General features: G+C 41.6%; 1 protein-coding gene and 1 pseudogene across 3 annotated transcripts in view; one reads left to right on the top strand and one right to left on the bottom strand.

The window, feature by feature from the left end:
- Nucleotides 1-14,244: 14,244 nt before the first annotated feature.
- Nucleotides 14,245-20,076, top strand: LOC123111656 (probable E3 ubiquitin-protein ligase WAVH2; annotated as a pseudogene).
- Nucleotides 20,077-20,593: 517 nt separating this feature from the next.
- LOC123111657 (THO complex subunit 3) overlaps nt 20,594-25,824 on the bottom strand; it is a 9,125-nt gene continuing 3,894 nt past the window's right edge. Inside the window, exons 4-11 of one of the 3 annotated variants that reach the window (XM_044532485.1) lie at nt 25,273-25,382; nt 24,484-24,552; nt 24,035-24,092; nt 23,781-23,880; nt 22,562-22,648; nt 21,816-21,894; nt 21,591-21,723; nt 20,594-21,025 (exon numbers count right to left, since the gene is read on the bottom strand). In XM_044532485.1, the coding sequence (XP_044388420.1) occupies nt 20,991-21,025; nt 21,591-21,723; nt 21,816-21,894; nt 22,562-22,648; nt 23,781-23,880; nt 24,035-24,092; nt 24,484-24,552; nt 25,273-25,382 (671 nt within the window). In that variant the 3' untranslated portion in view covers nt 20,594-20,990. Of the gene's footprint in view, nt 21,026-21,088; nt 21,724-21,815; nt 21,895-22,561; nt 22,649-23,780; nt 23,881-24,034; nt 24,093-24,483; nt 24,553-25,272; nt 25,383-25,824 lie in introns of those variants that run through there. The other 2 variants (XM_044532487.1, XM_044532486.1) reach the window with 2 other exon arrangements.

The raw sequence follows: 25,824 nt of genomic DNA, 5'->3' as shown, positions 1-25,824 counted from the left end.
ATACTACTCATAGATTCATCAAAATAAGCAAACAACACACGAAAAACAGAATCTGTCAAAAACAGAACAGTCTATAGTAATCTGTAACTTTCGAATACTTCTATAACTCTAACAATTCTGAAATAAATTATTGGACGTGAGGAATTTTTCTATTAATCATCTGCAAAAAGAATCAACCTAAAGAACTCTCCAGTAAAAAAGGACAGCTATTCTCGTGAGTGCAAAAGTTTTTGTTTTTTACAACAAGATCGCAAAGACTTCACCCAAGTCTTCCCAAAGGTTCTACTTGGCACAAATACTAATTAATACATAAAAAGACATCTAACCAGAAGCTAGATGAATTATTTTTTACTAAACAGGATCAAAAAGTAAAAAAATAAAAATAAAATTGGGTTGCCTCCTAACAAGCGCTATCGTTTAACGCCCCTAGCCAGGCATAAAAACACGAATAGATCTAGGTATATGTTGTCATCTTCGGCATGCAATTCTTTTGAACACACATAACCCTTAGAATGTTCTTTAGTTTTATTAATGATCAAACTCCTAGGCAAGAAATCAAGAAATTCATTTGTGGCAAAAGGTTCCTTAATGATATCAAAAAAATTGGGGTGAACACTTATTGATTTGAGATCTTCATTTTCCTTACTAGAAGATTCACCCTTATTCTTAGGAACGTAGATAAACTTGGCAACTTTGGTAGGAGGAGGATTTGAGGTGTTTTTAACGGCAGAAAAAGCGGAACCCAAGTTGGTAATAATATCTTCGAGTTTATCAATTCTAGTAGAATCGTGATCTATCTTTTCATTAACTATGGGTTCCTTTTCCCTAAGATTCTTCAGAGTAACTCCTACCTTAGATCCATATTGAGTAATTTGGTTATGGATCGTTTTATCCAAATTTTCGATTAACTCAACAGTGGCAATTTTATTTTCAATAATATCAAGCCTTTGCATCACATGTTCCAAGGTTAAAATAGTTCCATTGACCAAAAGAGGTGGTGGGCCTAACAAATCTATCATGGTATTGTAAGAATCAAAAGTATGGCTTCCCAAGAAATTCCCTCTGGTAATGGTGTCAATAACATATCTATTCCAAGGAGTAATGCCTACATAAAAATTGTGAAGAAGAATGGAAGTGGATTGCTTTCTAGTAGATCTATTTTGAGCATTGCAAATTCTATACCAAGCATCTTTGAGATTTTCTCCCTCCCTATGTTTAAAATTAAGAACTTCATTATTGGGAGTACTAACAATGATAGGAGGGGTAGCCATGAAGGAAAATCAAGGGATCTAACACACGAACACACAAGAAGCAAGCGAAAAGAGACGAACGGGAGAGGGGCGAAGAAAAGGCAAAGGTTTTCGAAAACCGTTTTTAGAAGTGGGGGAGAGGAAAACGAGAGGCGAATGGCAAATAATGTAAAGTGAGGGAGAAGAGTTTATGATGGGTACTTGGTATGTCTTGACTTGGCATAGATCTCCCCGGCAACGGCGCCAAAAATCCTTCTTGCTACCTCTTGAGCTTGCGTTGGTTTTTCCCTTGAAGAGGAAAGGGTGATGCGGCAAAGTAGCGTAAGTAATTCCCTCAGTTTTGAGAACCAAGGTATCAATTTAGTAGAAGACAACGCACAAGTCACCTAGTACCTGCACAAACAATCAAGAACCTTGCAACCAATGCGATAAAGGGGTTGTCAATCCCTTCACGGTCACTCACAAAAGTGAGATCTATAAAGATAGTAAAGTAAATTTTTAGTATTTTTGTTGTATAGATTGGAAAGTAAAGATTGAAAAATAGTAAACGGATGCAAAAGAGATGTAATATAATAGAAAAGAGACCCGGGGGCCATAGGTTTCACTAGTGGCTTCTCTCAAGATAGCATGCATTACGGTGGGTGAACAAATTACTGCCGAGCAATTGATAGAAAGTGCATAATTATGAAGACATCTAAGGCAATGATCATGAATATAGGCATCAGGTCCGTGTCAAGTAGACCGAAACGATTCTGCATCTACTACTATTACTCCACACATCGACCGCTATCCAGCATGCATCTAGAGTATTAAGTTCATAAGAACGGAGTAACGGATTAAGAAAGATGACATGATGTAGAGGGATAAACTCAAGCAATATGATATAAACCCATCCTTTTATCCTTGATGGCAACAATACAATGTGTGCCTTGCTGCCCCTACTATCACTAGGAAAGGACACCGCAAGATTGAACCCAAAGCTAAGCACGTCTCCCATGGCAAGAAAGATCAATATAGTAGGCCAAACTAAACCATAATTCGAAGAGACTTGCAAATATATCAAATCATGCATATAAGAATTCAAAGAACCAAATAATATTCATAGATAATCTTGTTCATAAATCCACAATTCATCGGATCTCGGCAAACACGCCGCAAAAGAGTTACATCGAATAGATCTCCAAGAACATTGAGGAGAACTTTGTATTGAGAATCAAAGAGAGAGAAGAAGACAACTAGCTAATAACTATGGACTCGAAGGTCTGTGGTAAACTACTCACGCTTCATCGGAGAGGCAATGGTGTTGATGCAAAAGCCCTCTGTGATTGATTCCCCCTCCGGCAGGACGCCGAAAAAGGCCCCAAGATGGGATCTCATGGGTACAGAAGGTTGCAGTAGTGGAAAAGTGGTTTCGTGGCTCTCCCTGATGTTTCTAGGGTATAAGAGTATATATATATATGTGAAAGAAGTACGTTGGTGGAGCTACAAGGGGCCCACGAGGGTGGGGGCGCGCCCTCCTACCTCGTGGCCTCCTCGTGGTGTTCTAGACTTCAACTCCAAGTCTTTTGGATTGCTTTCGGTCCAAGAAAGATCATCGTGAAGGTTTCATTCTGTTTGGACTCCGTTTGGTATTCCTTTTCTGCAAAACTCTAAAATAAGCAAAAACATAAACTGGCACTGGGCCTCCGGTTAATAGGTTAGTCCCAAAAATAATATAAAAGAGCATATTAAAGCCCATTAAAATCCAAAACAAATAATATAATAGCATGGAACAATCAAAATTATAGATATGTTGGAGACGTATCAGTGTCCCGTCTATTCGCCGGATGACATCTGTCCCAACACTGAGCTGACACGTGGATCCCCCAGCGAATCAGAATTGTACACGTGGAAAATCCCCATTGATCTGGGCTGCTAACGGGTTATCGGATCCAAGCCGAAACCTAACGGCGATCCATTATGGTGGATGCCACATGTCGGTTACCCTTGATGAAAACACTTCCATGACGCACCATTTTTTGTCATGGAAGTGGACACTTCCGTGATGATAATTTTGGTATTGTCGTGGAACACTTGTACGACAACACATGTATGACTATCTTGATTCTGTCATAAAATCGTCATAGATGTATATGCATGACAGAAAACATGACCTATTGTGACAAACACATATCATCAGGGAAGTGGTCTTTTTGGTAGTGACTGGTGTCGTGGTTCACTCGCCTCACCTAGAAAATGGGGAACAAGAATGTCATAATTAAGTATAGTCATAATCAAAGTGGTGTTCAATCAAGAACTCAACAACTCGTCGGGTGTCTCCCCATAAATATCGAAGCGAGTTTCATTGCAAATAGGGCATGACAGGTTCACACCAAGACACGCTTGGTGTGCCATTGATGAAATATGTGGCAATAATCCAAGTTTTGGGTGGCCCCTGCCCATCAAGCTCTCGTAAGGGTGGTGATGCATCTCGCAACCGATAAGGATTGTTGATTGGACTCAGACTCCATTACCGGTGCCCCTTTCTTCAGTGCGTATGATGGTTATCTCGGCCAGAAGTCGCCTGCACCGAGGGATCACAAGTGTGAGTTGGGCACACTTATCAGAATCTGAAGCAACCTGGGAGGATTATTATGAGATGGATAAGTATTACCCGGATATCATGGATCACCAGACACCTTGAGGGTGTGTGTGATCTCGGCCTCCTCTTCCATTGGCGGATGCAATGACAGACATCACTATGGAGGAAAGAACAATTAAGAAGATGGCAATTATCGTGCTAGTATCGAGAGGCATATTGGACATTGTTGGAGCTATCTAGAAGTCAAGGGTGGGGTGGGGGCATGCCCCCCCCCCCCAAACCTTGGATCAGCTTATGAAGATTTTTTTGAGGAGGGTTCATGTTAGATTCTTTTTAGACCCTCCTCCCCCAACAGTCTTCCGGTTGGCTTGTCAATGGGCACCATATGATGGAACATACTGGCTATGGTATCACTCGTATTTCATACACAGTTGACTGTTAAAAAGGAGAAGCGAATCCATTATATAGCGACGATCGAGGGCTGGAGCAATAGTGAGACATCACCATTTGGGGTACAAGCCATTCGTGTAAGAGGGAACGACAATGGGGGCATAAGAGGAGCATGACGTCTGCATTTGTGGAAGGATCTGTTGGTGGAAGAAAAGAGGGAGGGTGTTTAGTATTCTCTTCAGTTACAAGGATTTCAGGTTACAAGGCCAATTCGATCTCGACATACGAGAAGAAGGGGATATAGATGCAAATCAGATTCTACTTGTTGTTAAGTCACACGCAAACACCTTTGCTCATTTTTGCCCGTTGGAACCAAAACTGCTTGCACCGTGCCACTGTGATACCATTTTCCTCCAGCATATTCTGATAGTACAATTGTTTGTGCAGGACGCGGACATTTGGCTCCTACTAGTAGATGCACTGGAAATCCTATCCGACAATGGATGCATCATGATTCATTCTAAAATTAACATTTAATGAAATAGATAGAGGTAGTGATTGAATAAATAGGGCTATATGGTATTGTACGTGACCCATATCACCAGCGGTACAACCTCACTATGTATGGTTGGCTCACTCGTCAATGCTCCCTCAAGATGGGAATGTTAATTGAGCATGGATTTTTAGGTCTTCAACTTGACTAGCAAAATTTGTGCAAATATGCCACAAACTTACATGTTTAGAAACTTCATTCAGTGATGAATCTAAAGATATAGTTTCTGTAACATATGCTCCCTCCTTTTCGGTTTATTAGGCTTGTGTGTATTCTTAGATTAATAATTTAACCAACATAAGTACATAGTACAAGTTATACATCACACAAAATATATGATTAGAACTAAAAATGGTATGAATTCTAGGATAAATACTTTGTATTACATTGGTCAAATTGTCACTCTTAGGATGCATGTATGTCTCATAAACCGGAAATGAGGGGGTAACAAATATTTCGTTACTCCCTCCAGATGGGTATATAAATCTGGCATGAAAACTTAGCTCATCAATTTAACTAGCAAAACATACATAATATGCCACAAAAAATATGAGTTCAAAAACTTCATTCGATGGTGAACCTAAAAATATAAATTTAGAAACTTCATTTTACAATGAATCTAAAAATATCTTTTTATGACAAACAACATATTTTTCGCTACTCAAATTGAAGACCTAAAAACCTGTGCCCGACTTATATTTCCATCCAGAGAGACTACTCAAAATGAAGACGTGAAAACTCGTGCCTGACTTATAAACCTGGATTGAGGTTTTGCTATAAAGTCAATGATTCATTTGATGTCACGGATTAAAAGATATGGATGTTGATTTAAAGAGATGTAGACACGTAGTACACTGCAAATTGTTAGGATTAATTATGGCCAACATTTTTTGATTATGCATATAGAAATTTGATTTACAAAAAAGCTAGTATTTGATTATTTTTTCATATTATCGTGATATGCAAAAAAAATGTATCAATCCATGCTTTGAGCTTGAAATTGTGAACTCTAATCAAAATGGTTCGTATTTGCCAAGTTTTTGACATGTTAAAAATCCATAAAAATATTGTTGGATGTTGTGATATAAATATGAATTTCTAAAATTAGTTGAAAAAAATGGAAAGTGTAGTGGGTGATCTATGTTTCAAATGGTTCATATTTGCCGAATTTTGACATGCTAAAATCCACTAATTTGTATTGCAATGACGAGACATAAATATGAATTTTGAAAGTTAATAGGAAATATAAAATCAAACGAAATGTGTAGTGGATGGTTACTGTTTGAAATGGGTGCAAGCAATGTAAGTAATACACTTATTATTTGAGTTAAATGGTAATAAAAATGCATTATCGTGTGCAGACTATAGTTGAAGAACCGAAATTCACAATGCAATTGTGGGGAAAATGTCCACATGGTGTGTAGGTCCGGGTCATTAAGTTGGATGGCCCATGCCATCAATAATATGGTTTGACGGAATATAGAACCATATACAATAACAATTCCCCCCAAAAAGGTATACAATTAATAATTGAAATATAACAACAAAAATCCATCAACACTAGCAGTGAACACACGCCTTGTTGCATCGCTCTTCTTTTGGGGATTTTGCGTTTATTGTTGGCCGACACTTGATCTTTGCTGGGAAGACACAGTTTTGTGGTTCATACCTTTTTTCCTTCTTTTTGAAAATTTGATGAGAGCATGAGCCTTAGGAGCGCTATAGGGCCTACTTTTCTGTTTATTGTTGGCTGACAATTGATCTTTTTTGAATTTTCTTGGGGTGCCTTAGTCGTGTCGAGCTAGGAGCTTTCTCTTGGTATCACTGGTCTTTTCTCCGGGAAATTTGATGAAGAGAGTAGTGTTAGGAGTGTTATTTGGGTTATATATATACGAAACTAACATGTCAAAGATTTGGTTGCAACATATCTTCGTATGCGCAGGCCATGAAAGAAACCATGTACCAAGGGCCGGTGAAACTCATGCCACACGCTAATAATGAAATGGGTCGAAGGCAAAAAAACATAGGCGACGAAGTGGAGCCACCGGCCTTCCAAGCACAGAACGAGGGCAACACTGATAGATTTGTAAGAAAAGAACAACAGAATCTTGTCTGGTTGACGTTCGCTGGAAGAGGGTGGCATTTCGAACGTTTTTGCTTGAAGAAATTGTCCCCACACACACAACTAAAACTGCCATCAAAACGTTCAAAAATGGCACCCCTCCTGATGAACGTTCGCCAACTAACGAGGTCCAAGAATAATGAAACATTGGATGATAAAACGGACCCACCAACCTTTGCAACCAGGGAGCAAAGACATCACTTCCCTTTTAGGGAGCTTAATCTTTAAACATACCCTCAGTTTTGCACTTTCCATCTTGAGAGTAAATAATTGGCTAACTAACAATTAAAGTACATTGATCCAACTTCGCCTCTTCGCAATGGTACCTCAACGTTAATTGTAATCGTGCATCAAAATTCGTGTGATTTCGCAACCGTGTGTCCATCGGGCTTCTTCTTTTTGGTTTGAAATGCGCATTCGAGGTCAAGATCAAAATACGTGTGTATCAGAACATGTTAGCTAGAGTATTGCAAAAAAGCACACTCGATTGACTAATAAACCTAGCGTAACCATTGTCCTCCATTTTCGCTATGGCTTCAACTACCGAACAACCACAACGGATCTTGTCTTGCAATAGTCCTGTGCATTCCTCTGTACTCGACAGTGGGGAACATATACGCTGGTAAAATTGTTGCAACAAATCCAACTACTCCACGCACACACGCACCGACATGTCCAATAACTACCACTGTTGCACCTGTTGCTGCTGCCTCTTTCCCCTGGCTAGCTTGCACCACTCCCAGTGGAAGTTGTTGTGGTGAAATAAAAGAAAAGGGCTAACGAAAGAACCAGACAAGAGACGAGCTAAAGAAAGGAAAAGAAAAGGCTTCCACTGGACTTATTGGGCACTGCGCCATTCTGACCGACTGCCTCATGAACTTGAATGGCGGCCATGCTCCAGGGCCCACTCTGCTCCAGTAGACTGCTACTCCTGCTAACAGAGCCAACCGCTGCCTATACGAATACTGTCATATCATCTATTTATATATACGATACCTCTCCGTCCGAAAATACTTGTCATAAAAATGGATAAGAAGGATGTATTTAAATTTAAATACGTTTAGATACATCTTTTTTTATTTATTTTGATGACAAGTATTTTCGGATGAAGGGAGTATCACTTAGGTCTCCTTTGATTTAAAGAAATTTTATTGGATTTTTGGAGGATAAAAATTCTTAGGATTTTTCGTATGTTGGACCATTCATAGGATTGAATCCCACGGGATTTTTTCCTATGAAACCTTTTGTACTACATTTCATAGGAAATCTAACGTTCACTCCAACCTCTTTTTATAATTTCTCTATTTTTCCATGTCATCAAACACTCATTGCTCATTCTATAGGGTTCAAGTGGGCATGTCACTCCAACCCTATACTTTTCCTATTTCTATGTTTCTAAAATTCTACGAATCAAAGAGGCCCTTATACTCTTACAACCACTCATACAACAAAGTTTTATCACTCATACAACCATGTTGACCCTAAAATTAATACTTTTTTCTCATCTATCTTTTTTTCACATTTATTTCAATTGTCTAGAAGCACACGTATAGGCTCTTAGGGCATCTTCAATGGCAACCCGTAAATTTCCTCCCGCATCCGTCCATGGACAGGGGACCAGTCCGCGAACACGGATGCGGAAGGACGCCATCCAACGCTATGCGGGGATCAAATTTTCCACAGACGAAATTCATGCAAATTAATATTCTCTTTTACAGTTCCGCTATGTGGGGTCTGTTCGACCGCAGCCCGCGCCAGCCCGCAAAATACATGGTTTTTTTCTTCTGAATTTGACACGTCTCACATACTACACAGAATTATGAATTCAAATAACATAAAATGTGAATATTATGAATACAAATTAAATAATTGTTCAAATCACAGAATTGAACTAACAATTCAATACAAAAATTGTCCTGAATACAACAATTATACTGATCACGCATGAATTAAATGAAATGAATGTAAAATTGGTCGGTGCCTTTGCCAATGGTGCTCAATGCCTTTGGCCATGCCTTTGCCAGTGATGCTCAATGAGATCCTCCTGAAGCTGATGGTGGGTGTTTGCGTCTTCAATCTGCCGGTATGTCTGAAGGAATGATTGTATGCGGCCAGGGTCTCTAGCTGGCTTCACACAGCTATCAACATTGTCGTAGAAGAACTCTAAGTTCATGTCCCTCTCATCTTCGATGATCATGTTTTGAAGAATCACACAATATGTTATGATGTTGTTCAGAGCTTTCTTGTCCAAAAAACGAGCAGGACCATGAACAATGGCAAATCTAGATTGCAAAACCCCGAAGACTCTTTCAATATCTTTTTGGGCAGCCTCTTGTACCTTTGCAAATTCAATATGCTTCCTAGTTTTAAGCTTTTTGATACTCTTGACAAATGTACACCAAGAAGGGTAAATGCCATATGCAAGATAGTACCCCTTTGTGTACGCATGCCCATTCACCGTGAAGTTGCAAGCAAGAGCATCAGCACTAGCAAGTCTAGTAAACAAATGAGACCGTTGCAACACATTGATATCATTGAGAGTACCCGGCATACCAAAAAAACAATGTCAAATCCATACATCCTCGGATGCTACGGCCTCTAGCATAATTGTTGCATTGCGAGACTTGCCACAATATTGCCCGTGCCAGGTCTTCATGCAGTGTTTCCAAGTTCAATGCATGCAATCAACGCTTCCTAGTATATCGGGCCAACCTCGCTTCTCATTTGCTGCCATCAACTTTTTAGTGTCTTCCTCGTTGGGTGCACGAAGATAGCTAGGACCAAAGATGCGGATGATCACTTTGGTGAATCCTATGCACTTACTCAATTGTTGTGTCTTTGCCAATCCAAAAATACTCGTCGGCATAGCCAGCCGGAATGCCATATGCAATCACCCACATAGCTGCCAAATTTTTTTGATATGCACTAAAACCCAACAAGCCAGCATTTCTCCTTTGAGTAAAAAAACGAAGAATTTGTTTCCATCAACAATTTTTATGAAGAGGGATCGGCGCATTCGATACCTTCTCCGGAAGAGGTGCGGCGGATTGGTAGGATTGTCTGTGAAGTAGTCTTGCATCAACATCATGTTCCCGAGATTGCAGTTGCGAGGGATGAAAAGACGGTCGACGGTCAATCCTCCCCGTCTCTTGCGGTTTCGATCCTCGACCTCCTTCACGTCTAGGACCGCCACCACCATCAGTTGCCGATGGCGCTCGAGCATCGACTCCACGTCTGAGTCGCCGGACGAGGACGAATCCTCGAGCAGAAATTGCTCGCAAGGGCTCAAATCCATCTACAAAAAACCGCATCCGAGCTAGAATCAACAAAAACTTCACCTGCGGTCGAGCTATAAGGGGCAGAAAAGGAGCTCATCGGCTACGGTCGAACTGGGGCGGCTCGGCGAATCCGGGGCGGGCGACGACTCGGCGACAGTCGATCCGGGGCAGCAATGACCTGGGGGTTGCTCGGCTCTACAGATCTGGGGCGCTGGCGAGTGTACCCGGACATAGTGCAGGCCGGCGGTGCGATTCCGCTGGCGGAAATGACCAGAATCCCAGGCGGCAGGCTGACGTCGACGGTGGCAGGCGGCTACGGGAGGGATGTGAGGAACGCGCGCGTTGAGTCCCTCCCGTTAACCGCTTTCGCGGGATACTGGGCACCGACAGGGCAGGGGACGGGGGAAACCTGGGTTTTCACAAGTCGGAGGGGCAATCTATCACGCCCATCGAAAAATCTTAAAGGTCGGACGCGTTTGCGGTTTCTATTCAAGTCATTTTTTACAAAACCTTAAACTGGCGGTTATTTTGCGGGTCGGGCGATATAAGGGGTCTACTAGAGATGCTCTAAGTCTGGTACAACAAGGTCTCGAATTCGACTAGATCCTGAATGTCCAACAAGTTTTTCATGAACGGATCATGTCATCCCACACATACTCCCCATTCAGCTTCATCCAACAGTGTGTGCACGTAAATGACCCCTATATCCTGTGGTACACCATGACAACGCGTGTGGGCTACATATAATGTTAGACCAACATTGACTGAATGAATCAATCAACAAGTTGAGCAAGAGGAATAAACACTTACAATCTCGTCCTCTGCCGCGTGAAGTGGCCACCTTGCCTCGAGCTGACGAACCACATCGCAAAACTTGGTGACGTTGATCTGGATAGCGTGTCAGTGATACGACAATGACCTCACGTTGCATGGTTGAATGATGTACATGTCGTAGGACACTGTGCTTTCGTGCATGAAACTTTTCATGCACTTGCTCCCAAAAGGGCTCCCCTTTGCTCCTGCCTCTGAAATCTGCAGATACAGCCAGCCACGCATCGCACAACTTATCCTCCATGGTCGAGTAGCTGGTCATCCCGCGTACTCTACAAAACGACATAGCATTTGAAAATAAGCTCAATGGCATTTGACCGAACACCTGCCGGGTGTGGTATCTGCCATGGAGGTTGTCCACAGGGGGTGGAGTGTACCTTGGTACAAATGGCTCCAGGGTGGAAAGCTCTGTCCTAACAGTGAGCGGGCGCATCGATGCTGGTTGCGGACGTCCGGCAATGCCTCTGTGGCGGCCGGAGACGTACAACGACGACGATAGAGGTGGAGGGTGCGGATGCAAAGCAAGGGGGAGAAGGGGCAGAGTGGAAGGAAATGGGACCGGGAGGGGGGGTTGGATGGGCCGTGGGTGCCGGAGTCCTACATTTCGGGTGTCCGAACTCCCGCAAACCTCTCCCACTTTGTCGCAAATTTGCGGGAGAAATCACGTCTGGACTGTCCCTCAGACCGATACATGCCCACATTGGACAACTTCCTCGGTCCGGACGGACGCAGGCAGTTTGTGGGTCCGCCTTGGATATGCCCTTACATGAGAGCCTACTCTCCTTACTTTTTCATGTCTCTCTCCTCCACATAAGCAAAATTGCCATGTAAGCGGGCTATAAGCCTGCTATTGTACTTGCTCTGAGAGTGTGGTTCATAGTAGGCTATATGATTTGGCCACATCATCTATAGTCAAGCTTATAACCGGTAAGTATAATAGATATATATAAATATGTATTACTTTATTGATGCATGACCCGTCTTATTCTCTCACATAGTGCTTAGGAGCACGTGTTGCGGTCGGCTGTTAAAACATAGCCTGCTTCTTTTCTCTTTTCTCCAACTCAGCAACAAAATAATACTTCCTCCGTCCCATAATATAACAGCGTTTTGTATACTAGTGTAGTGTCAAAGCCCTATATTATGGACATTCGTCCGTGAGGCATTAGGGCCCGACTGGGAGGCCCTCGACCTCACGGAGTTCCTCCAGTATAGGGCTCTGCAACAGTCGAGGCATCACCGCCTTTTCTGGCTTATATTCGCGGCGATGACCTGGACGCTTTGGACGACTCATAATAAGATGGTCATAAAGAAGGTATTTCCGAGGAAGGCATCTGACTCCTTCAAATTCCTTGCTTTTACGCAGCATTGGCACCCGCTCTCGAGGCAACATGATCGTGACAGGCTCGGCCTCATGATGGATGCGCTCTTGGCTTATGCGCGTCGGCTATCCTCCTCGTAGTGCTGCTTAGCGGCTGTCACTAGTTGGTTTCTTTTTCTATTTCTCTCATGTTTTCTTGGGCTTGAATGTGTTGTGGCCCCAACCATCGTTCTTGAGATGTTGGTTGGATGTTGGTTGTTTGGACCGTTGCTTTATTTATAAAGCGGGGCGAAAGCCTATTTCAAGACAGCCCACCTAATACATCACCTTATTGTACTTGCTCTGAGAGCGGGCTAGATATCCTGTGCTCCAACACATTAGGTGCTTCCATGGTACTACCATCTTTTTTTAAAAGAAATTTATTGTTTTAAAAAAATTGAAAAGATGAGAGTGTTCAGAAGAGATGTGTTTACAATATATAAGAAGTTCAATTCAAAATTCAAAACCCACAATGAGAAACAAAAAGGAAAAAAGTCAGCATGAATAGTGAGAAAGACAAAAGTCAAAATGATAGTACTATTTACATTTGGATTTGTCTTTTCCTTTCATGATGTGTATTTTAAATTTTCATTTGAACTTTTTGCAAAGTGTAAACATATATCTTGTGAACACTCAAAATTTGTTTTGGAATTTTTGAAATGTCAAAATATGTTTCTTAGAAAATGGTAGCTTGGTAGCACTTTCCCAGCAACATTAAGGAGTTGTCACGTTATTCATAGTCAATTCACTATGACGACTCTGCTAGAGTTGATTTTAGGAAGGTGATGATTATAGACAATGTCCAAGCTCAGGTCTGAACTTACATTCATTTGGGAGGTATGAAGACGAGTTCTTTAATGTACAGTGGCATGTCTTGGTGAAACAGTTGTTGATGAGTTTGTTTCTTCGGTAGCTCAAATTGAATATAAAGTTAGATTTTCAATGTCACATGTTTATGAAACATCACTGTAGTTAGATATTGCATTTCCAATAAAAATAGAAAAACAAACATGGTTTCCAGGGTGTTCTCATTATTACTTGGTTTCCATGAGATAATTTCTCATCTAAGAAAACACGACACTTTATTTCTTCTTCCACATAATGTACTAATTTGTTATTTGAGACTATTTTCTATCTATTTTTGAAAAACACAATATTGACGCACAGTCACCCCTATGAATGCACACAGTATAGATGCAGATACTTACATGCACATGCATAGTCATTCCTCTGAATGCACACATACACATCCACCTCTACAATCACCTTCGAGAGACTGAGCCGGTAAATCTTGAGATCGAAGAAGTCGTCAGATGCTTCGTAGTTGACGGTCATTCCACACCGCCAAAGGATAAAAAGAGATTTTTGTTCTTCGAATTACAATCCTTTATTTATGTTTCCTCCAAAATTCAAGCCTTTTGCTCCAAACTTGCCAGGGCTGCCAGGGGGAACCTCTGATAATCCAAGCTAGGCTAGTTTTCAAGAAAAACGATGATCCAAAGCTAGTACACTACGCATGCGTTTTAAACTGTCCTTTCCGTGCCCAAGGAAAAAGGCAGACGCAGAGGTGGGACCACAGCGAGCAGCAGCTCAGCAAGCAAGGACGGTTTGCATAAAGGCATTCAGATGATTTAAAATTCGGAATGCACCCGCCGCTAAAGTAGTCTTCTTTTCCATAAAGACCCTCGAGGGTAATCTGGACGCCGACGGATAAGGAGCAATGGTCTGTGGAGGGGTGTCGGAGGCCGTTCCTTTGTTTTCCAAGGGCTTAAAATCGAAACGGGAAAATGACAAGGGCCATACTGCAATTGTCAACTCTGCTCACTCACTAGGAGATGGACTGCTAGAGAGAGAGAGAGAGAGTATGATGACCCCATGACGGCATGACCTTTGGCCCCTTCGGTCCATGGAGTACAAGAAGCACAAGGCAGCCAAAGCAGAGGCGTTTACACCAGCACCCAGGACAGCAAGAAACAGGGCAGGGAGGGCCTATGGCGCTGTAGCTCAGGGGGGCAGCGAGCAATGGCGGGGGGATGCGGCGGCGAAGGCACGCTGGCGAGGTGGCGGCGGGCGGCAGCCAAGCGGATCGGCCTCTCCTGCGCCTCCTTCTTCTCCTCCCACGCCGCCTCTCCCTCCCCGCCGCCTCCCAAGACAGTAATACTCTCTCTCCCTCTCCCTCTCCCCCTTTCCTTCTCTACATTTCATCAGAGAAACTCCTTTTCTTCTTCCTCTGGGCTGGGGATAGATAAGTTTTGGTTTCTAGCCATCTCATCGGTTTGTGACGTGATGACCTGGTTTGGGGTGCTTTTTTGGTTTCTCTCTCACACACACGTCAGTGAGCAGGCGGTTTCATGTTCCTTTCTTAATCTTGGTTCTGAAAACGATTTCTGGTGTCCTGCGGTTCTTTCTCAAATCTCAACGGGAGGGGAGGATTGTTGCAAATGCCTCGCTTCCTAGTTGGCTTTGCTGATCTTCTCCTAGAAATTTTCTGATGAGGCTCAGTAAATTCCCAAGTTTTAACCAAGTTGAATCAACAGGAGCACGCCTGTTGCATTTTCTTCTCCTATTCCAGCAGTACCGCCTGCCCAGCCATGTGTTCTAGGTACTGTCCACTCATTTATGGAAATGATTGTTCTAGCCCTCTCCCATTCCATCTTCGTACTACTAGCACCTTGGGAAAATTTTGCGCATCCGACGTACCGTTCCTGTGGTCCAATTACATCCCCACCAAAAATAGATCTAGACGTGCCACTGAAAATTTGTATCTATGAAAAAAGTTGTATCTGAATTTGTTTCTTTCAGTTCTCTGAATCTTTGGTCCGTTGATGGTTGCTGCAACCCGCACTGCACAAGGCACACGGACCATATTTTGTCTTCGCTGGTTTTTAATTCATTTTACCCATGTTTCTCTCTTCTTCCAACATGTTCTTTCTCTCTCTCTCTCTCTCTCTCTCTCTCTCTCTCTCTCTCTCTCTCTCTCTCTCTCTCTGTGTGTGTGTGTGTGTGTGTGTGTTTTCTTGGAACTGAGCAATTGTCTTTAGCTATTATCCACTTTCTGGTGTATCTTTACACCAGACTGAAAATAAATAATGTTTCTCCAGTAACTTGACTGTTAGCGGTGCTAATGTTTCAGCATTGTACTTGTGTTTAGATAAGATGTACGAGTACTACATGGGTTGTTGGTGGCTATGCGTGTGTGTACAGTTTCTCTTTGAACCAACATTTTCTTCTATATCCGTCTGGATCTTAAATATCATTGATAGCTACATAGAAATTGAGGTGAAAAACAGCGTACAGAGTGGCTAACCTTTCCCCTCTTTATCTTTGCTCCAACAGTCAAGAGTGTTGCTAAAATATAAATTTGTTATGTGTTGTCAAGAACTGAGGCTTGTAATGCATATGCAGATCTCATGTTCAGCAGTGAATGCGCCCGCAGACAGCAGTGATGGAGAGCAGGAAAAGCTGGAGGAGCCGACCAGCACTAGAATGGCTGACAAGGTACCACCAGCTCTATGCCCACTCACTACATCTTTCCTTTTCCTTTCTTTATTTTCTTGTTCCATTTGGACCACCGGCCCTGTTCTTAATTTCGATAATGCAGCTTTTCTATTTTTATAGATATGTAGGAGCTGTCTGTTTTCTCTACTAAAGCATAGGTAGTTGTTTTTAGATGCATCCACCAATTTACCTGTGAAGAGATCAGGGACATGCTTACCTACTATCAGGTTGCAACAAACTGAGATAGCAAGAGACAAGCTAAAAGGAGAACTTAGGGTAGGAGATCGGATTGCGAACGGAAATCTTGATCTCGTGGGTTTCACTTCACTTAGTCCACCCCAATAAGTTCTCACTTTCCTCCTGTAGAAAATCGTGATATTGAGGTGGGAAAGAGGTGGAATATCACCGAGATAAGCTATTTTTCTCCTTTTGGCATGGAAAAAATTCGAATGACGATCATTTTGACGATTTAGATTCTGGTGAACCGACTTATATCTGCCATCCTTCGATTCACAATGATCTAGACTTCTGAGGTTAGCTGTCGCTATATCTAGAACCTTAATGTCTTACTTTGGTAAAAAAGTGACACTGTTTCAATTAAATAAGAAAGTCTGATTGTAATTCCTTTAGTGCACATGGATGGGTTGCATGGTCATCCACAATATAATATCTATTGATAGACTTCTTTGTTTTTGCGGTTCTACTGATAGACTATGTTAGTGTCCCTAACCTTTCTTTGGATGTGTTGGAGCCTTGGTACTTTTTTGTGGCTATCGATGAACAATCATATCGTCTCCCTGATGGCATGATACTGTCTCCCTGATGGGCTAATGGTGCATAGCAGTGCAAACATGAATATCTTATTATTGATACCTATGGTGAATTGACAATCAACAGGGCATATGTCGTTTCGTTACTATGCACATTTCTCAAAAACTAACGAATAACGCGCTATTTAAATTGTGTAACAGAAACTATTAGTGGTAAAGCCTTGGCGCAGTGGTAAAGCTGCTGCCTTGTGACCATGAGGTCACGGGTTCAAGTCCTGGAAACAGCCTCTTACAGAAATGTAGGTAAAGGCTGCGTACTATAGACCCAAAATGGTCGGACCCTTCCCCGGACCCTGCGCAAGCGGGAGCTACATGCACCGGGCTGCCCTTTTTTTAAACTATTAGTAAAGTTGTGACCATGCAAATTACACATGTTGCCATCCATGTTATTATACCATGATCTTGGTGTCTATCATGTCAAGATCCAATTAACCTTGGTGCTATATGGCGCTAGTGCTTATCCCTAACATCACTATGTTAACAACAATCAAGCTCTGCCAATATGCTGTTCTGTCAATAAAGGAATTTTGCTTCTGAACATTCCATGTTATTATACCATGATCTTTGTAAATTTCAACATTAACCACCAATAAAGGAATTTTGCTTCTGAACTGTCAGGGTCAACATAATAGCCCAATGTTTCTTAGCTGGCTTGAAGTCAGGGCTTGAATGGCGTTGCATCCATGTGAGGCTTGAGCCTGCGCCCTCGTCCCACCCCCTGGGATGCACTGTGGGCGATATCTCCTCTAGTTGGTATTCTGGGAGTAGTAGTTGAGTTGGTATCTAACAAGCACAGTCGATACTTAACAGTGTTCGTCAGTACAAGCCTCAAAATAAATAGATTTTTGTCTCTCGAATTGTTTTGCCCAACTTTGTTGCAATCTCAACAGGCTGCAGGAACTTAGGAACCTTGATAACATTTAGCAGGATAGCTTGGAGGAACTTGTGTTTCAGTTATTTGTAACCAATATAGAGGCAACGGCAATTGATAAGCCAAAAATATATATTACATGCCTAATCACCTTATGTCCTGAGGCAGTGTTCTAAAGCAGGAACACTCAGGTTGCTTCATGTATATCAAAAATTGTTTTGGGCTTTTGGTTGGTTGAAACATTCGCTGGGCACACAATGCAGAACATACTCTTCAATTCATGTTTTCGTTATCTAAACATATTCCAGCTTGCAACCTATGAACGGTTGCCAATTTGCCATGTATCAGACTTACTATCTGATAGGGTGTTAATCAGGCTATATATGGATTTACGAAAATGGTATTTCCTCCATTTTAGATATGTGTATGTTAATTGAAGCGTCAAATGAAGCAGATATTATTTTCTGATCTTGCAAAATCCTTCCTTTAGCATATGCTCAACTTGTTCTAGAATGAATAGTTTACAGTGTTTTGTTTCCCACCAAATCCAAGCTGTAGTGATTCTCTTTATATTGCTTGTATGTACAGCAGGTTTACATTCTAATCTGGTCCCACATTTTCTCAGATCTCGTATATTAACTATACTATTTTATACTATATTTATATGCAGAACTTCTGTGCAATATGTTTGGAGACCCTCAGCACTAGCAGCAGTGGCATTGACAACTGTGACAGGCCAGCGATATTCACAGCCCAGTGCTCCCACTCTTTCCACTTCTTGTGCATCGCCTCCAACATCCGACATGGCAATGTTACATGCCCAATCTGCCGTGCGCAGTGGTCTCAGCTGCCACGTGACCTGAAGGTGCCGCCATTGCTGCACAACCAGTCCGATCCAATCCTTCGCATCCTTGATGACAACATTGCGACATCCCGCGTCAACCGAAGGTCCTCCATCCGTGCTACCCGCTACAACGATGATGACCCTGTTGAGCCTTACACTCTGACTGAGCATGTTGATCCATGCCTGCGCTTTGCCCTTATCCCGTCTCCGGTGGCAGCTCACCATCATGTGCTTGGACACTACCCTTGTGGACGCATGATGCCACCACAGCAGCACTGCCAGTACAGCTACAGCGGCTCCTCCATGGTTTCGCCGCCACAGATTGCTTCACCAAGTGTGCAAAAGCGTGCTTACCTCTCAGTCAGCCTGGCACCACAGCCAGCCATGGACTTGGTCTTGGTTGCCAGCCCTAACGGGCCACACCTGAGGCTCTTGAAGCAGGCAGTGGCACTGGTTGTCTTCTCCATGCGCGCAATTGATCGGTTGGCCATCGTCACAAATGCCACCACTGCAACTCGTGCCTTCCCCTTGCGCCGGATGTCCTCCCATGGTAAACGAATGGCATTGCAGGTCATCGAACACCTCTGCTCTGCTGGTGGAATTGATCCAGTAGGGGCTTTGCAGAAGGGTCTGAAGATACTAGAGGACCGGGCACACCAGAACCCAAGCAACTGCATTCTTCACCTCTCTGATCATCCGATACGCAGCTATGCTGGGGTAGACATGAACCGTGCGAGCATTCCGGTTCACCAGTTCCATGTCGGGCTTGGCTTCGGGGTGCAGAACAGCTTCGTGATGCATGAGTTTGAGGAGCTTCTTGCACGGTTGCTCGGCGGTGTCACAGGTGACACCCACCTGAGGATAGGGGAGCATGGTGGAGTGGTGAGGCTAGGAGAGCTGAGGGGTGGTGAGGAGAGGAGGATCCCACTTGACCTTGTGGCAGACTGTGGCTTCATACTGGTTGGTTACAGCTACCTGGAGGGCGGAAGAGAGGACCGGTCGAGGACGGGCGAGGTCGCTGTCGGGTTCGAGGAGAAGAGCGACAGCAGGTACTGCGGGGGCAGAGACATGGGGACGAGCATCGGCGGCGAGAGGAGGAGCAGCTGCTGCGCCGAGAGCTGGGATCACCTTGACCCGTTCATGGCGCGGCGATGGGCGAAGCATTTCAACGTGTACAGATCCTGAGAGTGAGTGATTGAAGAGGTGGAGGAGCTTGATGATCGGCTGAACACAAAGTCTGGTTACCAGTTTGACCAAAATGTGATTCTTGTTGGTTCTTTCTTTGCATTCTTGCAAGCATTTCTGGGAAGTGTTTGTTATTCTTTTCTTGGCTTTTGTTGTGGGTTCAGAGTCCATCCATGTTGAGGCTTTTTCTTTCTGTCCTTGTCCAGTGTGTTTTGTGTTTGTGTGTATGGATCAAATGAAAAAGCTCCAGGACGGAAGACTATGAATGTGAATGCCATCAAGTGGTGTGCCAAGCAATGCAATGTATCTTTGCTGTCGTATAATATGCCAATCTCATAATTCAAGTTTGAGAACATGACATTGAGTGCCCCACCGACATGCGCCCTTGGGCCCATGTTTCAGTGTGTCATAAGAGCAACGTGCACGAGGAAGTTTCATAAACAATCATCTTTTATGCTCGCAATTATTATTATTTTTATGCAAGTTTAGTGCCACTATTTTGATTTTTTGGCTCCAATTGTCTTCTGATGCCTTCCAGCTACAATCCTTGGGCAACAAGTGTTAAAGATGCACATTGTTCGGAAATCCAATTTGGCTATAGGGAGCATATGCTCCCGCGCGCCAAAAATGCATTTTACAAATGTCAAAAAAAGTTGAAAAAATAAGATATGTTCATTGTCACACCCACATTGTTTATTTATTTTGCAACTTCACTTCATCCCCTCTTTCTTATACTGATATATTACTATGCCATACCTTATTTTATTTTCTTATTTTGTACTCCCTCTGTTCCAGATTAGTTGAAGTTTTAGTTTTGTTCTCAATCAAACTTCTTTTATGTTTGAACAAATATACAAAAAATGCTAATATTTACAGTATTATATATGTAAATATATTTTTTGACAAATCTAATGCAACAAATTTGGTGTTGCAGACGTTATAATACATTAGGACAAAGGTAGAACTTGAAGTAATTGGAACCGAGGGAGTACAAACCTTGTACAAAATTTGATCTATTTTACTTTAATATTTTTTCAGTAATGTTCTGTTGGATAAGATACAATGCCAGGTTGTTCTCTAGTAATCACATATGGTACAATACAACAACAATGTTTGGTTCTGGGATGTTTGGTTTGAGAAAATCACCTTGACCATCACAGCTCGGTCCATCGCCGGATAATCTCTTAAATTTGGTCAAATTACCTAATCCATCATTTAGAACTAGCTTAGTGCATGCACAGTCTATACCTCAAACCAAACAGGGGTGCATTCATCATCCAGTCCCTCAAACCAAACACCTCATTCAAGCCGACAAAAAAATGGAGTTACATTTGTAAGGCCAGATAACTGAATCTACAGAGAGACGACTTGCTGGTGATAATCCGGTCCGCATCAGATTATGTGCTTTCAAAACCAAATATTCGGAAAACACCTGTAAAAATGAATGACGATAAACGTTAGTGCTGCTGCATTTCTACGTCACCTTGTTTTTTTAAGATGAAGAATTGAGCAATCACAAAGCTACATTGTTATGAAGTGAAATAAATGCATCTGAAGGTAATAGTTTTTTTTAAGTTCAGGAGTTAATGAAATCGACGGGGAGGAAATTTGCTCGATGGTTCCTGAAACATCGACATTCCCACGGACAACATTACAAACCTCCTCAACTGCATTACAAAATCCAAACACTGAGAACATAGCATGCAGAAAATGGAATCTTAATTTTTCCCGTCATGTCCACTCACGTACTTGGATGCAGGATAGTAGAAGCAGCGGGAAACAATGGGCAACAGGAAAAAAGAAGTAACAGAGGGAAGAATATTAGTTTTACCATAAATGGATGTTCTTAACAGAAAAGATAATGGCAAAGATTCCGTTGTTTGGGATGTTATAACGTGCTTGTGGTTTTTCAGAAACTATTGAGCAAGAGGTTCAAGCAAAATTATGCGTTTTATTTCATTCGACAGCACTAAAATGAGTAACTGCGACCACCATACCATCATCAGCCTGGTACTTATTCTTGTCATCTCCTGCATAAGCCAGGAGGTTGTATTTAGGATTCCATTCAACACTATTCATAGCTGCTTTACATGGAATCTGATGAATTGATCGTCCAGTCTGAATATTGGCCTGATGAAAGAAAAAAATTGTAAAATAACTACTCTTTCATAACAGTTAGTCTCGGATAGATAAGAAATTGCACTACGTTCGTGATCACTTACAATGTCAATGAAAGGATCTTCACTGGCATATGCAATAAATTCTCCAGTGTGATTGAAGCTAACTGTTCTGACAGGCCACCTGAAATTGGTACGCATAGGGTTACTCCGGTCATACTCAGATTAACCTTTGAATGTTTTTTCCAATGATCACAATTCAGCTAACCATGATTTAGTTCAATCCCTCTTTCTAATTATGTTTGGAGGCAAAAGTCAGTGATATGAGATTAGTCAAGCCCATACCCTATTCTTCTTAATAAGAAACATTATGAGCTGTTTGTAGTCGTATTATCCAATATAAAATTAATTAAAATAGTAAATCAAAGTAACTGAAAAGATTACAAACATCCTGAATGTCGACATTGCCGTTGCCAGCCGGGCTTTGGTGGGAAGGCCATGGGAAATAGTAATAACTAGGGATGCAAGCGGGGCGGGCTAGCAGACAATACTATAGTACAATTTTTTTTTTGTCTGCAAACTTTAGGCAAGTGATGAGCAAACTATGAACTAACCAATGAGTTTTGCGCGATGAAGCGGGATGCCGCTTGCACCCCTAGAAATAACACAGATATGCACAAATCGTTTACTAATTTCAATGTGAACATCATGCCCATGGTATATCAAATATGTACTGTTACATTGAGAGAAAACTTGTTGGCCCTAACTGCGGCTAATTCAAACAAAAAGCATCTGAAGCTATTTCTATGATAGTAATCTAAAGAAGTTCAATATAGTAGATAAAGACGTACTCAAGTTTTGTGAAGGTTTTAATGCATAGCAGCTCTTTGACATTCCAAAGACTGACAAGTGAATCTGCACTTCCAACAGCAAAATACCTGACATCAAAACATTCTGTAAGTGTGACCATCAAAACAATTGTACTCTACCTGGATGTTGACATCAAAACATAACACACTAATACAATTTGTACTTGTGGAGCACAACTTGCTACTTCTCCACATGATTAGTTTGTTCAGGCTCTTAATTTATAATCAGTTCCTTCCCGCAAAAAAAAGTTTACAGTCAGTTTCAAACAAACAAACAAAAAACGCTTGGTGATCATTGTATAGTTGCGGAGAAAAGAATTTGGACCGTGTGGTGAATTTTAATTTTCTAAATTAACTCTGAATCCGGCATTGTAGATATATATGGGAGGATAACCTATGAAACCCCTGCAAGGGTGGACATGTAGCAGGTTACCTGTGGCCAGTTAGTATATCTTTGCCTAGTTATGACAAATAAGAGTGCCTAATTAACATCTTTTTGAGAAAAGCAACACATTCTGGGGAAGTTACCCATGACGAGAGCATACGAGGAGTTCTCTGCAAAATTCCATGATAATGCATTTCCTCTCTTTTTAGTAATTGAGCAAAGTGTGTGGAGAGGATCAACATCCTAATCATGGTTTTCATTCTTCCACTAAACCAATGGTTTCCATAGGCCACGGGATATATTCCCAGTATATATAAAGTTTACGACCTGGTTTACAAACGGCTATCCAATATTCGGGGGATCCCTTTCCTGAGCCCATACGTGTTTCCCTAAACCAGTTTCTCAGAAATCCTCTTCATAAATCACCTATGGAGTTACCTATAAGTAATAGGTATTTACTCAACTGCAGGTAGTTTGGATACGATTTCTCTCTAAAGATGAAGCTAGGATACAATTTCAATAGCTCTTACGAAAAGTCAGAATATAGCTTTAGTGTTAACTCAAATAGCATATCTAGCAACCCAGTAACTAGTGTAAGGAACTAAAATACAGCAAATCAACTAGATCCAGAGTAAAAACGAATCGCAAGCTCGAGCCTTTTTATGTATTTTTTAGTAAATACGGTTGGTCCTTCGTAAGTAAATACTATATATTTGTAATTCAAATAATCCTTAGGGTTCTCCCCTACCGTTCCATGTTTAAAACATGTTCAGCGCAAATAACTGAAACAACAAACTGAACAAAGAATTTTCTCACCTGTCAAGGGGATCCATTGCTATGCAATAGCACCCTGCTGTATGGGCATTTAATTTGCAGACAACATCAAGGGAAGGATAGTTGACCACCTCAACAAATCCTACATAAAGAACAAAACCGGGCAGCAGCATTAACATCAACTTATGTGATCCTGCCACCTGACATCTGACAACATCAAGGCTCCTTGTTCCATTTTCACAATTGAGGAGCTTAAATATTCATAATTAAGAGGAAAATACATCTTAGCATCTTACCAAGCCCAGTAGTTATGAAGAATAAATCTCCAGTTTTATTCCATGCAATCTCATTAATCTGGGGGACAAATCAAGAATTCACTTCAGACATTTAATAAGAAACACACACGCCACAAGTCACGAAAAACAAGAAATGCAGGAAATTGACAATATAAAGTTTAGCAAGGCGTGAACATCAGTAGTACAGTAAATGCATTATATAGATTCAGCTGGTTGGTATCATATATCATTGTGCATTCAGAGTATCAGTAGGTATCCTTACTGTTTTCCCCCCGAAAAATAAACATCAGTGCACAACTTTTTGGTCTACGACAAGACAAATGAACATGTGGCTCACTATATTTCTTATCACATCGATATGCACGGGTACCCCAAAACATAGCTGGATTTAGAACAGAAAAGAACTGCTAAAGGGTGTTTCCAGTGTCCAAACTTCATTTGTTAAGTACCTCGTAAGGGAACTTCTGTTTGTGGACGGGTTTTAGCTTCCGAACATCCACTATGGTTAGCTCATCCTCCTACAGATCATTAGCAGCAGCTGTTATTATAGCTGAACGAACTAGTAACTCGTAAAGTAAATGCATATCATGTACATTTTCAGGAAACATGCTAACTTACATGACACTCAAAAAGAGTTTGATTTCGATACTACATGAACTTTACATATCACTTGTCATACTGAAGAAACTAAGCAAGAAAAATGCCAAGACTTCCATCTAATTGATAGATACTAACCAGATGCGTACATCTCCAGGTGCATTATTACCAATCTACATTGCATGAATACTGGTACATGATACGGTGATCCAGCATTTTCTCAAAAACACATATATGACAATACGGCCACATACTTCTATGCATGATATGATTTCATTTGTTGCATAGTAATTAGGTCGACAGAAGATCTAAACCTTAGCAAACTCACACAAGGTATAGACTGAAGGAAAAGAGTGCAGCACAATAACAAAGGTAGACAGATAGCAAGGGTTATGTTAGCTGGGTCACACCATGATGGCGCGTAACACAAACATATCAGGATATTTTTTCTATTTTTGAAATAAGGGCAATAAACCAATATGCTATCAGTAATTCAATATACTATCAGAAGAAAACCAAAGGAGATGAAGAAACACAAGCGTCATGAAGACAATGTTGAACATGAATGAATGTCCCATTCCTTCAAATCAATATGCTAGACAAACAGCTAGGCACCAAAAATATATTACAATCTAATGTACCCATGTTCTGTTATTGTAAACCTTATTTCCAACAGCTATGTGAGTGCCATCATGTTTGTATGTGATGTTGATGTTTTCTCCACTGAGTTCAACAACTTGGCATTTCCCACCTGAAAAGAAAAACATAAATAAACTAGTTAAAGACAAACTGGATTAGTAAATATAACCTGACAAAAAGGTAAACTACCACCATCACAGAACATGGTAAGAAGAGACTGAAACAAAATGTATCATCTATGCAGAATACTGAGTACAATGATACTAACTTCACGTCAAATTCCCACATAAGAACTCTCGTCTGATAACACCAAATTCATAACAAAATATGCAAAATTAATTAACGACATTTATGTTTCTGCTCAAACCCATAATCAGATATACCCCTAATTCTCGAGGCTGCTCAAATCTGCCCTTCTTCCGTCAAGGCTCCTTGTAGAAATACTGTTCTGTGCCGTTTCCAACCAGTCAAGGGGGTTTGACCGTCTACAGGATGTTTCCTTACAGGTAGGGCCCTCTAGGAATGAAAAGGAAAAAAAGGTAAAAACTTTCTCG

The sequence above is a fragment of the Triticum aestivum genome, chromosome 5B, assembly GCF_018294505.1.
Source record: "Triticum aestivum cultivar Chinese Spring chromosome 5B, IWGSC CS RefSeq v2.1, whole genome shotgun sequence".
Classification (NCBI taxonomy): domain Eukaryota; kingdom Viridiplantae; phylum Streptophyta; class Magnoliopsida; order Poales; family Poaceae; genus Triticum; species Triticum aestivum.
The sequence above is the reverse complement of the archived record's forward strand: the minus strand, read 5'-3'. Positions and strand labels throughout refer to the sequence as shown.